Source organism: Rhipicephalus microplus, chromosome 7 (assembly GCF_043290135.1).
Source record: "Rhipicephalus microplus isolate Deutch F79 chromosome 7, USDA_Rmic, whole genome shotgun sequence".
Classification (NCBI taxonomy): domain Eukaryota; kingdom Metazoa; phylum Arthropoda; class Arachnida; order Ixodida; family Ixodidae; genus Rhipicephalus; species Rhipicephalus microplus.
In genome coordinates this window covers 82,895,989-82,911,664 of record NC_134706.1, presented here as the reverse complement: position 1 = coordinate 82,911,664, position 15,676 = coordinate 82,895,989, and the positions used below count along the sequence as shown (strand labels likewise).

The window sequence follows — 15,676 nt, the reverse complement described above, 5'->3', positions numbered from 1 at the left end:
AATTACATTCACATTTGGTCAACCTTTGGTAATACGATAATAAAGCGTAGTTAATAGCTATTACAAGTTAAAAACAAAAAAGTTTGTATGAGAGAGTCGATAATTCATTCAAGGCTTTAGGAAGGTCACTCTTTATTTACATATAAAATAAGCCTATCCAAAGAGCTAGGAATTAGGGATTCCAGAACTGCGAGCAGTTCGCGCGTCTTAATAAACGTTCGAAGCAACACACCCACGCCATTTTCTGAAGCGCTGTCGAAAACTAAAGTAGCACGTTACGGCCCTTCGTCCGAAACTACAATTATAGAGCAGCAATTGCTATTTTAGACAAGTATTGTGGAATAGGCTGATTTTTTGGTATTATTCAAGTAAGTACGCTCAAACATTTTTTTTCTTTAGGATCACTAACGAATCTTTTTATTTTAGTATTCCGTTACTTTGGCTAATGCACTGCATTTTCCTGATATCTGAGCATGAAGTCTTAAGGCATAACTGATGAGGATTTCGTTGTTCGTATTGGGCGAAATAAAATACCGGAACAATCTAAAATGAGGCTCTATTGGTGTTTACATACTCTAAACTTTACTTCAATACAGTATAAATAAATCACTAATTGTTGGTAAAATTAAATGGAACTGTTACAGGAGAAAGTTGAAAGTAGGTATGCGCCAACAGAGCCGTGTTTGTGCTGCATCATCACTCTATACTATCACTATCAGAACCATTAGCCACACATTTTCACTGTACACATTTCATGTTTCTCTGATCGTTTCATTACCTGCATGTTTTACCCGCTGTTACCGGAAGAAATCTTAGGCCCCTATACAGCCAGTCATGTCAACCACTGCCCCAAGCTTTGTATTCTGTACTAGCGCTCTTTAGCCATCACTTAGCCCATGCACATGTAAACACCATATATTTTTATTTAATGAATATGAACATCTCGTATAACGAATATAAACACACGGTATTTAGAAGAAATAGAAATCGAGTGTACATTTAGTCAGAGAAAACCAAAATACATTGTGGTCGTCGGAAGCAGTAGGTCTGACAGCACGAAAAAAAATCGTATAAATATTACTGCTGCAGAAACGTGTTTTACTATACAATAATATAACTTGCATAATACACTCGTAAACGTGGTGGTTCGGCACTACAGGCTCATTCATTCAAGATGAAGTGGATATGACCGGGTAAGTACGGGAGTCGAATCACTGGCGTCAGTGTCACTGATGGTGGTCGCGTTGGCTATAGCTGTTGGCGGCGGTGTTCCTGCGAATTTGGACGCGGTAAGTGTTCGAGACAAAGCTCCGTATCGAGAACACGTAAGAGACACCTTCACTTATGCGCTGCGCGAAAAGGAGATAGACGAGAAGCTATGAGAGGTGCACCAAGATATGTGGCCGGAAATTCCTACAAATTGGAAAATTTTCACACTGTCCTCATAATTACTTCTTCTGCGCCTCCCGCATCTCAACCTCGGTAGATCTAGATATCAGTTACAAGAGGTAGTCAAGAATAAAGTTAATTAACGTTTTATCTTGTTCAGATGCGGGGTCGACTTAAGTGGAGAAAGTGCTGCTCTTGCCTGCAAAGAGCCTGTTGCCCCTTTCACATTTCACGAAAGCAGCTTCGGTCGAATAGTGCATAAACAAATGTGGCGAATTACGCCATGATAACAAAACTCAAAAGTGTAGTTTTGAAGTTAGTTTATTTTTTTCTGATACAGAAAGAGGAGTAATAGCTAAAGGCCGTATTGCCTGACAGAGGCTCCTATTCCCATGCGCATTCGACATGCGTGTACATGTTTGCATGTGATGCGAGTATACAAACAATAGAGCAACCAGAAAAATCAAAACATGCATGTACATAATTGTCACTGCAAATAAAGCATTACAGATAGACATCATACATAAAAACTCTTCATGAAAACAAACATATCATACAGACACTCCAAGAATATATACCTATACGCATTAAATTGTGAACTTTCAAATTGTAGCACAAACTGTATATGCGGTACAGGTAGAAAATTAGAATTAGAATGTGCAAATGCAAACCCTCCCGCGGCGTCTGGAGTGTGCGATCGTCATTGCACAAACCATCGACTGAATTCGCATTGTGGTTGTGCGGTTTTTTTTTTTTTCAATCAGAGCACGCAGGGCGCACGTACCTTAACAAACGCCGAACTAACGTCACTGGAACACTGTCGTGAATAGTGACATCATCCTGCTCATCTGCTGGTTGTGTTCATAAGTGCTTCGGTTCAATTTTTGCTGGTGAATTTGGTTAAACTAAACTGCTGCACAGTAATTACTAGAGACCGATTTCTCAAAATCTAAAAGCGGTCATGTCCTTAGCGCAGGAAGGACCACTATTCATCTATTTTTTCCACACCTTCGCTAACTAAATTGTTACGTATTCATTTTATTTAATTATTGACTTATAGCTGTGCCTATACATCTTGAGATCACCCCAACCAAATGAAAAGATTATGACGTAAATGAGGAAATAATTCAATTGCCTTATTTCTTGTAATATTTTCGACCCACTAATAAACACCATGTGTACAAGCGTCAATTGAAAAGGTCGTTTTTTTCCTTAGACACAACAATTATGGGAAGTAGCAGACTATCATGCCAAGAGAGATGACGTTATTAGTAACTATTGTGCAAATGTAAATAGGGACAAGGAAAAAACAGCCACAACATTGCCACAAAGGCGAAGCAATGAACGCAATAACAACGAATTGGAAGGTCACGCACAGAATGCCAAGCGAATTGAAACGTGCTCCACGTTTCTCACGCACAAATGAGGCATGAAACGTACTCACACGTACAGATGAACGCGAATAAGCGTCTCACTTGTTACTTTGCTGTGTCTGAAAAGTGCGCCCTTTTCTCAAATGAAGGCTGTGCAGTAATTGCAGTGACCTTTGTGTGCCCTGTAACTACAACATAATCGTTACAGTGGAAGACCAATGACAGCCAGGACGTATGATCCTCTACACTAGAAGATAAGGGCGCGCGAGAGATTATCTGCTCTCTCCCCTCCGCGCGCCAAAGTACACATGAGAGATGGGAGCCGCAGTGCGTTCAATGTGCCATCTTGCTGATAACACTGAAAACACGATAACTTCCCCCTCCTCTCTCTCCCCGAGATGCCCGCCAACAGCGGATAGCTTGTCGTTTGAGCCTTGAAGAAAGTACCCCTCGGTGGTTCAGCGGTTAATACCTTGCATTCACGACGCCAAGTTCCCACGTTCGATTCCGCGCGCTGCAGACTTTTTTCTCAATTTTTCTTTCACGCGTAATCATATATATATATATATATATATATATATATATATATATATATATATATATATATATATATATATATATATATATATATATATATATATATATATGTGTGTGTGTGTATATAGTGGGAGTAATAATTCAATGGGCCAGTTAGTCTTCGTGAAGGTATGGGATATGGCACAACGGGAGCGTTGTCAACAAGTATAAATATATTTATTTCCCAACAGTTTCGGGAGGGGTCCTCCCTTCATCAGGGGATGAGTTATACTGACATGAACTTCCAAACTTCGTTGCTGCCGCGTCCCTCTCGCCTTGAAACATGTTTGCGAGAGTGAGAGGGAACTAAAAAAAGAAAAAAATCAAAAAAGGGAGAGAAAAAAGACGAAAAAAAAGAAAGAAAAGAAAGAAAGTAAAAAAGAGGAAGAACCACTGTCAACACTGAGAACGAAACAACGAACGAGCACTGAGAACGAGCACACTGAGAACAACAACGAATGAGCAGTGACGATGTCGCCACTACCACCAGCGAAGCCAGTGAGCCAGCAAGTCCCACCAGTGAGTCAGAGATCGGCGGCAACGGCTTGCACGACAAACTCCAGTGCCAAACGCACTCAACAATAGGGAGCCGAGGGACACAAAGAGCCATCCAGGGTCCCAGCAGTGACGACGTCGCCACTCCCACCAGCGAGGCCTTACAACACCAGGCGGATGATTGCGGCGAAGACCAAGGCGGCGGCTTCCAAATGACACGAAAACAAAAGGTACGGGCAGTCTTAAACACGCATGGTCCCACTCATTTTTATCGATTAGGAAAATCATTGAAAAGCGGGTGCAATACGAAAAACACGCGGAACAACTAACCAAATATCTATCTCATGAAATCGCACCTAAGGGCCTCCGCCTAGCCTGCAACCACTCAATGTCTACACTAAGTGAAGCAGAAAGGGGGAAGTGGGAAAAATATTATTAGAAGCGTCCTTGCAACTGACTCGGGTAATTGCGGACCATAGTGATCGTAAGGCCGCCGAATACAGTGTCACGGAGGCCACGCAGAAATTGGTATCTAATCTCGGAGAGCATGAGGCAAGAGAACTGGAAAGATATGAACTGAAGAAGAGAGGCGAAATTTCAGTAGTAAAAGATAGAAAATTCAAGCGGGACTGCAGTAGCTCCACTGCTCTGCAACAGGAAAATAGGAATGAGGCCGTACAAGAACGCCAGGGACCACCCGTACCACAACCTAAATTTGAGGAGAAAAATGGGAACTCGAAACTACAGTGCAATCCTAATCAAAACATCCTTACTCTCGAATTTGACGCTGACACTCTCGTGCCACGTGATAGCCAAGAGCAGCCGAAAACTTATGAGAAAAATGTCCTCAATGTGTCAAACACAACAGTCACACCCGCTCAGCTTCAACTTTTGTCGAGAGGCTTAACCTTTTGTCCATCATCCGGTAGATTCAATGAATTTGAACTGTACCAAGACCTCTATAACTTTGTGTGTAATCTCCGCCTCCGTGAATACTTTCATGATCGCAAGGACTGTACGGACCAGAATAGAGTGATTGGTGGTGACAAATCATGGTGTCCGGGTGAGAAGAGGGACAAACACCTCGATATGTATATATCAGCAGTTCAAAAAGCTATCATCAGAGCGTATAAAAAAATCGGCCATTTCGAAACAACATATCAAATTCAGAACGAAGGGCACTCGATGAACTACGAAAAAACACTGGAATTACTATCAAACCGGCTGATAAAGGGGGCTGCATAGTAATTCTAAACACGTCGGACTACTTAAAGAAAGGGGAACGAAAGCTATCAGACACAAAATTCTACAAAGAACTTCCAACGGACCCGACTCCCGAATTTGAAAAGGAGATAAAAGTAACCCTAAACAATCTCCGCCGGGACGAGAAAATTACCGGCAAAATGTTAAAAGTAATGTTACCGGCCCATTCTGTTCCCGGTCGATTCTATTTGCTCCCCAAAATACACAAGGCAGGTAATCCGGGACGTCCGATAGTATCCAGTAACAGCACATCAACAGAAAATATATCAGATTTCATCAATTCCTTAATAAAAAACATACCCCCAAATTTTCCCTATTACCTAAAGGACACAAACCATTTCATCTGCGAAACTTCAAGTCTCGACATCCCAGGCGGCAGTTTTCTGGTGACCATGGACGTCTGCACACTGTACACCAACATACCCCACCATGACGGAATAGCGGCTATTGTTTCTGAATATGTAAAATCTGACTCATTAACTAGTGTAAGTGGCGAGGTACTGTTTACACTTCTTGAACTTGTAGTAAATTATAACCATTTTGAGTTCAATGGCAAGCATTTCCTTCAGGTCAGTGGCACTGCAATGGGCACGAAAATGGCTCCAAACTTCGCGAGCACCTTTATGGCTTCACTTGAAATCCCATTCATTGAGGGACGCACCTTGAAACCTTTCTACTACAGAAGATACTTAGACAATATTTTTATGATATGGAACCATGATGAGGGAAGTCTTTTCCGCTTCATAGAGGATTTTAACAAGTGCCACCCGTCAATAAAATTCACGCACAAAATTTCCAAAAATAGCATTAACTTTTTGCACTTCACTGTCACGGTCGAAAATGACCGCTTGTCAACAAATCTTTACAAAAAGCCTACAGACCGTCAAATGTACCTACATTTCAACAGCAGCCACCCAAAGCATTGCCAAACGGGTATTTCATATTCTCAGGCCTACGGTACCGAAGAATATGCACCGATATGCGGGAATTTGACAGACACGCGGAACACCTAAAGCATTCCTTATTGAAACAAAATTATCCGAAAGACATTATTGACGATGCCATACTACATGCTCGCAACGTGAACAGGAATGATATAATAATGGACCAAACAGAGTATCTAAAACGACTTCCCAAACGAACCTTGTACTAACTTACTCCTCATCAGCGCCACGAATCAACAACATACTTTCCCGTCATTTCAACATAATCAGGCAAAGCAAACGACTAACTTCTATTTTCGCGAAGCCACGTCACGCGGTGTACCGCCGGGATAGAAATCTGAAGGACATTCTTGTCAGAGCAAAAAGAACCACCCCCAAATTTCAATCAGGGTGCCATCCTTGCAGAAAAGCTCGATGCAAGGTATGCCCACAGATGGTCAGAACACGTGAATCCAAAGCGAACTTCTCGGATTTCAAATTCCGCATAACTGAAAGCCTTAATTGTGACTCCAGTAACGTAATATACATGCTACATTGCAACATCTGCGGAAAAGAGTATATCAGCCAAACAGACACGCCATTTCGGCTGCGGTTCAATAATCACCGGTACCACGCCACTTCACTGCCCAAGCTACCTTTATCTAGACATCTGCGCCTGCCAAACCACAGTTTTGAAAATATCAGCGTAACTCTTTTGCAGTCCGGTTTCTCAAACAGACGCGAGCGCGAACAGCGTGAGGCATACTTTATTTTCGAATTTCGAACATTAGTAGCCGGCATCAACGAGGACCCCGGAAAACTCAACTGCCTCCGAGAAGTAAGCCAGGAAGAAATTGGTGACAAAGATTGATAGCTGGAGACCATGCTTTTTTCTGACTGACTCGTACGTGTACACTGTCCTTTCTTGTTTTTTGTTTTTGCTTTTTTTCTTTTTTTCTTTTTTTTCTTTTTTTTTTCACATGCACATGCAAAGCGTTTACGTTCGCCTACCACTTGATGACCATTGAAGGGAAACGGACGAAGATTAAAGGTAGAAAGAGCCGACCGACCCATCAACGGGAAACCCTTCCTTTACGCACGCCGCACGCCGACCGACCCATTACGTGGAAACTCTTTCTTTACGCACGCCTTCACAGGCCCTCCCGGCTCCACGGCGACAATCTTGGGTGGCCCAACACACGTCGAGAACTGAACAGTACGTGATAATCACCGTATGTGGACGTACACGGACAGTTGGTTTCGTTCTCAGTGTTGACAGTGGTTCTTCCTCTTTTTACTTTCTTTCTTTTCTTTCTTTTTCTTTTTCGTCTTTTTTCTCCACCCTTTTTGTTTTTTTGTTTTTGTTTTTTTTTAGTTCCCTCTCACTCTTGCAAACATGTTTCAAGGCGAGAGGGACGCGGCAGCAACGAAGTTTGGAAGTTCATGTCAGTATAACTCATCTCTTGATGAAGGGAGGAATCTCCCGAAACTGTTGGGAAATAAATATATTTATCCTTGTTGACAACGCTCCCATTGTGCCATTTCCCATACCTATATTAATATATATATATATATATATATATATATATATATATATATATATATATATATATATATATATATGTGTGTGTGTGTGTGTGTGTGTGTGTGTGTGTGTGTGTGTGTGTGTGTGTGTGTGTGTGTGTGTGTGTGTGTGTGTGTACGGTGCATGACATCTAGCCCAGAGTGCCCATATAATTGATATCACAATAATACCTTACCGCTGACAGGAACCAATTCTGGGGCCTTTTATTACGAGTGTATTTGCAAACGCACACGCACGCAATTTGCCGAGAGCCCCGTCGCGGAGGTCTAGCGGCTAAGGTACACGGCTGCTGACCCACCGGCTTCGGGATCGAATACCTGCTGCGGCGGCTGCATTTCCGATGAAGGCGGAAATGTTGTAGGCCCGCGTGCTTAGATTTGGGTGCACTTAAAGAACCCCAAGTTGTTGAAATTCTCTGAGCCCTCCATGATGGCGTCTTTCACATTCATATGGTGGTTTTGGGACGCTAAACCCCTCATATCTATCAATCAATGACTTCTCTGAGAAACAGCAGCACACGACAGCTTCAAGTCATCCTCATTGCCTTATTGACCACTTTAACCGGTTCTTCAACAATGGTACAAATCGGTAGCAATAGGATCCGCAACAGTATAGGAAGAGATAGAATGGGACAATGCTTTATTGGATTATTCGGCGGACGACTACCCTAGCCCCGCGAGGAGAGGGTCATCGCGATGCGAGTACATAACCTAAGCACACGGTTGCCAGAAGGCCGAAGTTGCGGGGGCTGCTCGCCCAGTATACAGAGGACGTCATGCAATAGGAACGAACAAAAGAGATAAGAAAATCAAAGAAATGTCAAAATGTGACGGTCAACCACTAAAGCAGTTTAGCAAATCGATCATTGCGAGTCGATTGCAGATAACAATCCTTATCGAAAACGTGCCGCAGTGTGGACTGCCAGAAAAGTATCGTCATCCCAAATGGGTATGTTCTACACAAATGAGCTAAAATGTACTACTCATGACTGGTCCACTAAAAGGGAAGATTTAATTAATGTAACGGTTTAACCAAGAAAAGACTGCAAAGCGACTGCTGCCAGCCGATGACTCCGAGTACGCATAACGAGAGGCCGCTAAGGAACGGGAAAAGCAGCGGTGGCTACGAGAACATCCCGAAGTGATTGGTCTAAGTCAACGATGACGTGTCCTGTAAAATACGCAGGGCTCACACGTTGCTATGTTCTGGCATTCAGATAATACTGCCGCGCTTCCTATGTTATCTTGCTTTTTTTTCTTTCCTACCAACCTACGACTGGCTGCGTAGCGCTTAAAAACATGTCGCAAACTAAATAAAGGGGGATTTATCTTCCTGGCGCTGCTTGAGTCGTCCGTTTCCTGGGCCGGCTGCCATCCAGCCGCGGATACGTAAGAGGCCCTAGGTTTATACCCTAAGCATTCAAAAAAAAACTTCTTATTGGGATTTTAGCAGTCCTTTAAAAACTGATTTCAGCGCAAATACACACACACACACGCACACGCACGCACACACACACACACACACACACGCACACACACACACACACACACGCACACTATAGCACTGCCCAGGCCGGACTGTCTGAAACGTTTTCGGGTGGGCCCGAGCCAGGCCCGGGCTTGAAGCTATGGCCCGGGGCTGGGCCTGGGCTTCAGGATGCGGGAGCAGTAAAGATTTCTGTTTTTTTATTCGTGGTTGACACATACGGTACAATCTGTTAGTAAACAAAGATATTTGTTGCTCGCGTCCTTCTCTGCGCCTCTAAAGGTGTAGGCTGAATTGTATATGACTATCCTTCTGGTCAAATTGTAAGCAGTAAATCACCTTCAAAGCGTCATATTAATTTTCGCTTGGGCAGGGAGGGAATTAAGGGGATATAACTTGTCACAGACATCGCAAGCTCGTAACTGTCTTGACGAGGCGCACACTTGAAGCATCTTAAGGTGCAGGCGCGTATAATTCGCGCCATCCGGAAAATGAACGCCCTACCGCCTTGCAGCGACCACTGCGAGTTTGGATAACTCCTCATGCGTGAGCAGAAATAAGAGGTACGCGTGGGAAGAAGCGCGTAAAAGAGTAAAGACGACCTCCGTTGCTAGGCGACACCCGGCTAGGCGGAGCATGCGCAGACGGCGGCCCACCCATAAGGAATCTTATGCAGGGAACTGCTTCGTGTTTAGCGTGGGACCCGTGTCGCCATCTACTGAAAAAGAGAGAAAAAAAAAGAGAAAGCTTTGCATGCTGTGTCGTAGCTCGCCAGAGCGCTCTGATGATTTTCATTGTGTTCGTTACTGGCGTTCTATAGTTCGTAATTTGCCTCCTCCACACGTGGCACTATGAATGCAGCTGTATTGCGAGACAAGCTCGTCTCCAAGCAAGCTAATGAAAGCCAGGTTTGGAAACTATTCCTGCAAGTGGTCGACGTCCACACCTTATCACCAGTAGGACATGTGCGATGCAAATGCTACAAAGCTTTCTTTGCATATGATGGTTGGAAGACAGGAACGTTGCATCTGAATTGCCACAAGTAAAAGGCTGCTGGGGACACCACTGCCATTTTTTTTTTCGTTCTTCACTGAGAGGAAGCCCCAGGTTTCATCTACTGTTAAGGGGAATCTGACGACTGCTTGCGTTAAGTGGTGCGCTTAAGATATGTGGCCATTTGACGTTGTTTGTGATGATGTATTCCTGATTGTTGCCGACGAACTGATTGCTATTGGTGCCAAGTACGGGATCATATCCGCGATGACCGTGATTCCGCATCGTATGTCGGTGTCTCGCAGAGTGTCCGAAGTTGCAAACGAACTCTGAGGAGTGGTGATGCCTGAGATTCAGTAAGCAATGAAGGAAGGTCGCTGCTCGATGACACTTGACAAGTGAACCAACCACAAGAAAATTACCTATATCCCTGCGACGGCGCATTACGTAAGTTTGAAATGGAAACTAAGGAGCCTTGTTCTGTTCACTAGTGACTTTCCCCCGAGAGAAAAACGGGAGAGAACATCCGTCAGGAGATTGTACGAAGGAGTGCTAAGTTGAGGTTTGATGAAGGCATGTTGAGCAAGGTGGTGTTCGTGACAGACTAGGGCACCAGCATAATTAGCGCGCTGCATCCGTATGCGAGGATGAACTGCTGTGCGCACGTCCTGAACGCCGGTCTTCGGAACGCATTTGATGACAGGTACCTCGCTCAGCTGAACTTTCCGACCTTTTGGAACAAGTGCAACAAGTGAAAGCTGTCATGACTTTTTCAAAACAGAGTGGGCTCACCAGCCAGCTAACACATGGTGTGTGCCAGGATATATGCACGTGGTGGAATTCAAAGCTCGCCATGATCAAGTCCATGCTAAGTCAGTACGATGTCATAGAGAACCTCCTAGATTCAAGGAGAATCTGCTCTTGTAAGATGTCAATTGGACTTTGTGGAGGGAAGTCCCCGAATTCTTGGAGCCCTTCAAAGAGGCCAGTGAAAAGCTTGAGCAGGATATAGTGGTAACGCTGCCCCTTGTACTGATGTACTACACAAAACTGAAGAAGCACCTTACTGCTGATTCTACAGACTCACGAGAAGTGTGCCAGCTCATGTCGAGTACTCCAGAATTTTTTCAAATAAAACTGCCCATAAGAGAGCGTCACAAAGTGGCAACGTTCTTGTGGCCACCTTTCCACCATCTCCGCGTTCTTGATGAGTAGGAGAGGAAAAGTGTTCATGACAGAGTACGCAACTTTTTAATCGATGTACATCTGCGTTCGCCACAAGTAGAAACGAGCACAGATCATCCTGATTATGAACCGCTAGCGAGGCGTACGTCCCTTGACAAATTTAAGGAGTGGCGCGATGCTGCGGAAACTCAACCAGCCGACAGTGAGCTTGTCAGTTGCCTTCGGGAGAGTGACTTGTGTGAGGACATTGGAAAACTGCTTGAATGGTGAAAAGCCAATCGTAGAAAACACCGTGGGCTTTCATTTCTTGCAAAAAAAGTACTTTGCATCTCATCCACGAGCGTCAGCAGCGAACGCAATTTTAGTGCAGCTGGGTACGTACTCCAAAACAGCAGGACCTGCTCGAAGCTGGAGAGCCTGGACAACTTGTTGTTTTTGCACAAGAACATGCAGATTTTTGCCCTTTTCTGGCCTTTTCGCATTCGTATTCCTGTGGCATCGTTTTCAAGTGCAGTCTTTTTGTTTCATTGAGTGTTATTTTGAGCGTATTTTCTATCTTTATTTCACAGAGAATGGCGAAACCTTTTACTTGAAATAGCATCAAGCATAGTGTGTAGCAGTGTGATTATATAATTATATTGTAAATGGCGATTACGTTTCCGTGACGGCGTTTGAATACGAAAAATATATACTTCATCTGCTTTCGGTGGCTGTTCACAATATATAACATTAGCGTTTTCTATCTTGCTGCAAGAAATTATTAATCAGGATCGGCTTAAAAAATTGTGGGTAATAATTTTTCTAACGCGAGTGTAGAAAAGAAAATCAATGAAAATATTCCGGGTTCGATTCTATCCGCTTTTTCATGTTAGTTGTACCATTTTCAATAAATTTTGTTGCTATGTTTTATTTTCCCTATACTGTTATTTAAATGACTTGCCATGTGACATATAGGAAACATTTCATCTATATTCCTTGCTCCCAAACCTTGATATGATTTCGAGGCACGCAGTAGTGGAGACCGGATTGATTCCGACCACCTGAAGTTCTTTAACGTGAACCTAAAGATAAGTACAAGGGTGTTCTTGCCTTTTCGCCCCGTCGAAATTCGGCCGCGGTGTCCGTGGTAATCGCACCTATGTCCTACTACTTAACAGCAAGACAGCTTAACCCCTGAGTTATCACCACGGGCAAAGCAACAATTCGACGCATGTGCACAGTGAATTTTCTCTCTGATTCCACGCTGCAAAGCGCGAAGCATCATCAATAGTTATAGTCAACAATTATTATTCTCTAGTGGGTCCGGGCCGGGCATAATCATGAGTTCAGCAAGTTTAGCAATAAACACCCGAGCCTGGGCCGGGCCCGGGCTAGGAGCCTCGGGCCCGGGCCAGGCTCGGGCTGGGGTTAGTCATGTACGGCCGGGCCCGGGCTGGACCCAAGCTTAGAACCTCGGGCCCGGGTCGGGCTCGGGCTGGGGTCGGTCATGTATAGCCGAGCCCAGGCCGGGCCTGGGCTTAGAACCACGGGCCCAGGCTGGGCTTGGGCCAAAAAATCAGGCCTGTGCAGCGCTCTAACAGACACGCACACACACGCACGTATCAGACACGCCAAGTGCTGCGCGTGTTTGGCCTCTGAGTTGTGTGTGCGTGAACGAGCCGTGTGTTAGCGCTCAGTTTAGTTTTTATGAAATTGTAACGTACGCGAATGCTTAGTTCAAGCACTGGTTTCCTTCCCTGTGGTTTGGGCAACCGTGTCATGTCTTTGATTCTCTTTGGTTTTACCAGAACCGTTTTGTGCCGAGAAAAACGTAGAAGCAACCTAGCGTTACTTATAGCTAAAGCCTTGCGACAACCTAGAAGCAACAGGAACCTGATTACCCAGTAAAGGCTCTGTCCCAGTGAAGGCTCTGAAACAGCTTAGAATCAAACTACTATTAGGAATCATCCACTTTCGCTGTCTCAAACCTTGAGCAGAGAAGTGCAAGCAAGTCTTGGTTTTTTATAGCTAGAGACATCTATTATCACTTGTTTTTTTATAAATGACTGAGCGTAAGTGATCTGTGATTACTCACGTCTTTCATTTTTCCCCTGAATATTATAGAAAAGTTGTAGCCTCTAGACCAGGGCACCGTTTTTAAGCTCTTGTAACCAAGGGCACAATATAATGCTTCCTTTTACGATGCGCCAGAACATGTGGTACTCCATGGTTGCTTTATGCAGTCAAGTGAACAAAACCATCTAGCCGGCTGCCGTTACTCTCCATCGTGACTTCAAGAGACACTGAACCCAACAATACTATTTCGCAGCTTCTCCTAAACATGCACGTCATACTGCGTGCACTGTAGGGAAGATGGAAGCAAGAATGATGACCCTCGCGGAGCTTGACAGTAACAATCACGGAAGCAGGCGCTTTCTTGTTCTTTACGTGGAGGAGTAGAAACATCGCTCGAAATTCATCATCATCATCATCATCAGCCTGACTACGTCCACTGCAGGACAAAGGGCTCTCCCACGTTCCGCCAGATAACCCGGTCCTGTGCTTGCTGTTGCCAATTTATACCCGCAAACTTCTAAATCTCATCTGCCCATCTAACCTTCTGTCTCCCCCTAGCCCGCTTGCCTTCTCTGGGAATCCAGTCAGTTACCCTTAACGACCAGCGGTTATCCTGTCTACGCGCTACATGCCCGGCCCATGTCCATTTCTTCTTCTTGATTTCAGCTATGATATCCTTAACCCCCGTTTGTTCCCTAATCCACTCTGCTCTCTTCTTGTCTCTTAAGGATACACCTACCATTTTTCTTTCCATTGCTCGCTGCGTCATCCTCAATTTAAGCTGAACCCTCTTTGTAAGTCTCAGGTTTCTGCTCCGTAGCTAAGTACCAGCAAGATACAGCTGTTATATACCTTCCTCTTGTGGGATAGTGGCAATCTACCTGTCATAATTCGAGAGTGCTTGCCAAATGTGCTCCACCCCATTCTTATTCTTATAGTTACTTCAATCTCGTGGTTCGGCTTCGCAGTTATTACCTGCCCTAAGTAGACATAGTCTTTCACAAATTGAAGTGCACTATTACCTATCTCGAAGCGCTGCTCTTTTCCGAGGTTGTTGTACATTACTTTCGTTTTCTGCAGATTCATTTTAAGACCCACCCTTCTGCTCTCCTTGTCTAACTCCGTAATCATGAGTTGCAATTCGTCCCCTGAGTTACTCAGCAATGCAATGTCATCGGCGAAGCGCAGGTTACTAGGGTACTCTCCATTAACTCTTATTCCTAACTGTTCCCATTCGAGGCTTCTGAAAACCTCCTGTAAGCACACGGTAAGTAGCATTGGGGAGCATTGCTCGAAATTGTTGCATTTCAATTGATTTGCTCCTTGGGGAACGAGTAACATCTCAGAACACTAGTTCAGCCACACGGGTTGAAACTTCTGAATAGTGCCAACAAGAAAAATATATAACCCAAATGTCGGGAAGTCGTTTCACGAAAGTGGGTCTGAAATGGCACCTCTTTCTCGTCTCTTCATAAAACAGTATGGCGATGACGATCAAGCACGGGTGCGTGATGATGCTGTTATCTGCCTTTATCCAGATGTCGCTTTCTGTACAAAATGGTAAGTTTTCAATGTTTTGTACATCGTGTGTTGTTCCAGATGGTGTTGCATATATATATATATATAAACTAAATATATTTCCCTCTAAATTTGTGAGTTGTTATGGCAATAAAGAAAAGTAACATGGGTGGCAAAGAAAATTATTGCCCTCAAGAGCTTCGCCATTAGCCGACAGTTTGGTTGCCTTTATAATATCCCACGCCATGATTATAATCCTTCTTGAAAATAAGTTCACTGCTATTATTTTTCCTATAGACATTTTCCGATTAACGATATAAACATAACAGTATACCCTATCGTAACCAGTCGCGAACGTTCAAAAGATCATGTCATGCTTTTAGGGTGTAAACCAAAGCCATTATTGTTAAATCGAATTAGACCAGATGTTACTCTTGCCAAAAAAGAGCACATACCCGTAGGCGTGCGTATGCAACATGTGATTAACACTTCATATCTACCCAGAATTGCCCAAAACAAACATGGGTTATCTTAACTCCGGAGTGTTAGAAAAAATCTGATATTGGCAGCGTTGGCCACACCAATGCGAAGAATAAATGTCAGGGTGCAAGCAAGAACCTAACCCCAGCATTCTGCGTAGTAATGAAGTATTCTACCACAAAGCCACGCCAGGTCTCAGAACTCCTTTTACATAGACCCTAATGTCCGTGAAATGTCAACTGAGGTTGCAGTACTGGCTATCCAATTTTCTCAACATTGTATATGCGCTCATATGTGGTAACAGTCATGTCAGGTTAACGTCAGTTGTAGTTGATATTTCTATAACGTCCAGCTTT

At 44.0% G+C, this 15,676-nt stretch overlaps 1 protein-coding gene across 1 annotated transcript in view; it reads left to right on the top strand.

Moving 5' to 3' along the window:
* The first annotated feature begins 204 nt into the window (after positions 1 to 204).
* LOC119180118 (uncharacterized) overlaps positions 205 to 15,676 on the top strand; it is a 51,656-nt gene continuing 36,184 nt past the window's right edge. The window contains exons 1-2 of the mRNA XM_037431260.2: positions 205 to 368; positions 14,803 to 14,882. Coding sequence (XP_037287157.2) covers positions 14,804 to 14,882 — 79 coding nt within the window. The 5' untranslated portion in view covers positions 205 to 368; position 14,803. The remainder of the gene's footprint in view (positions 369 to 14,802; positions 14,883 to 15,676) is intronic.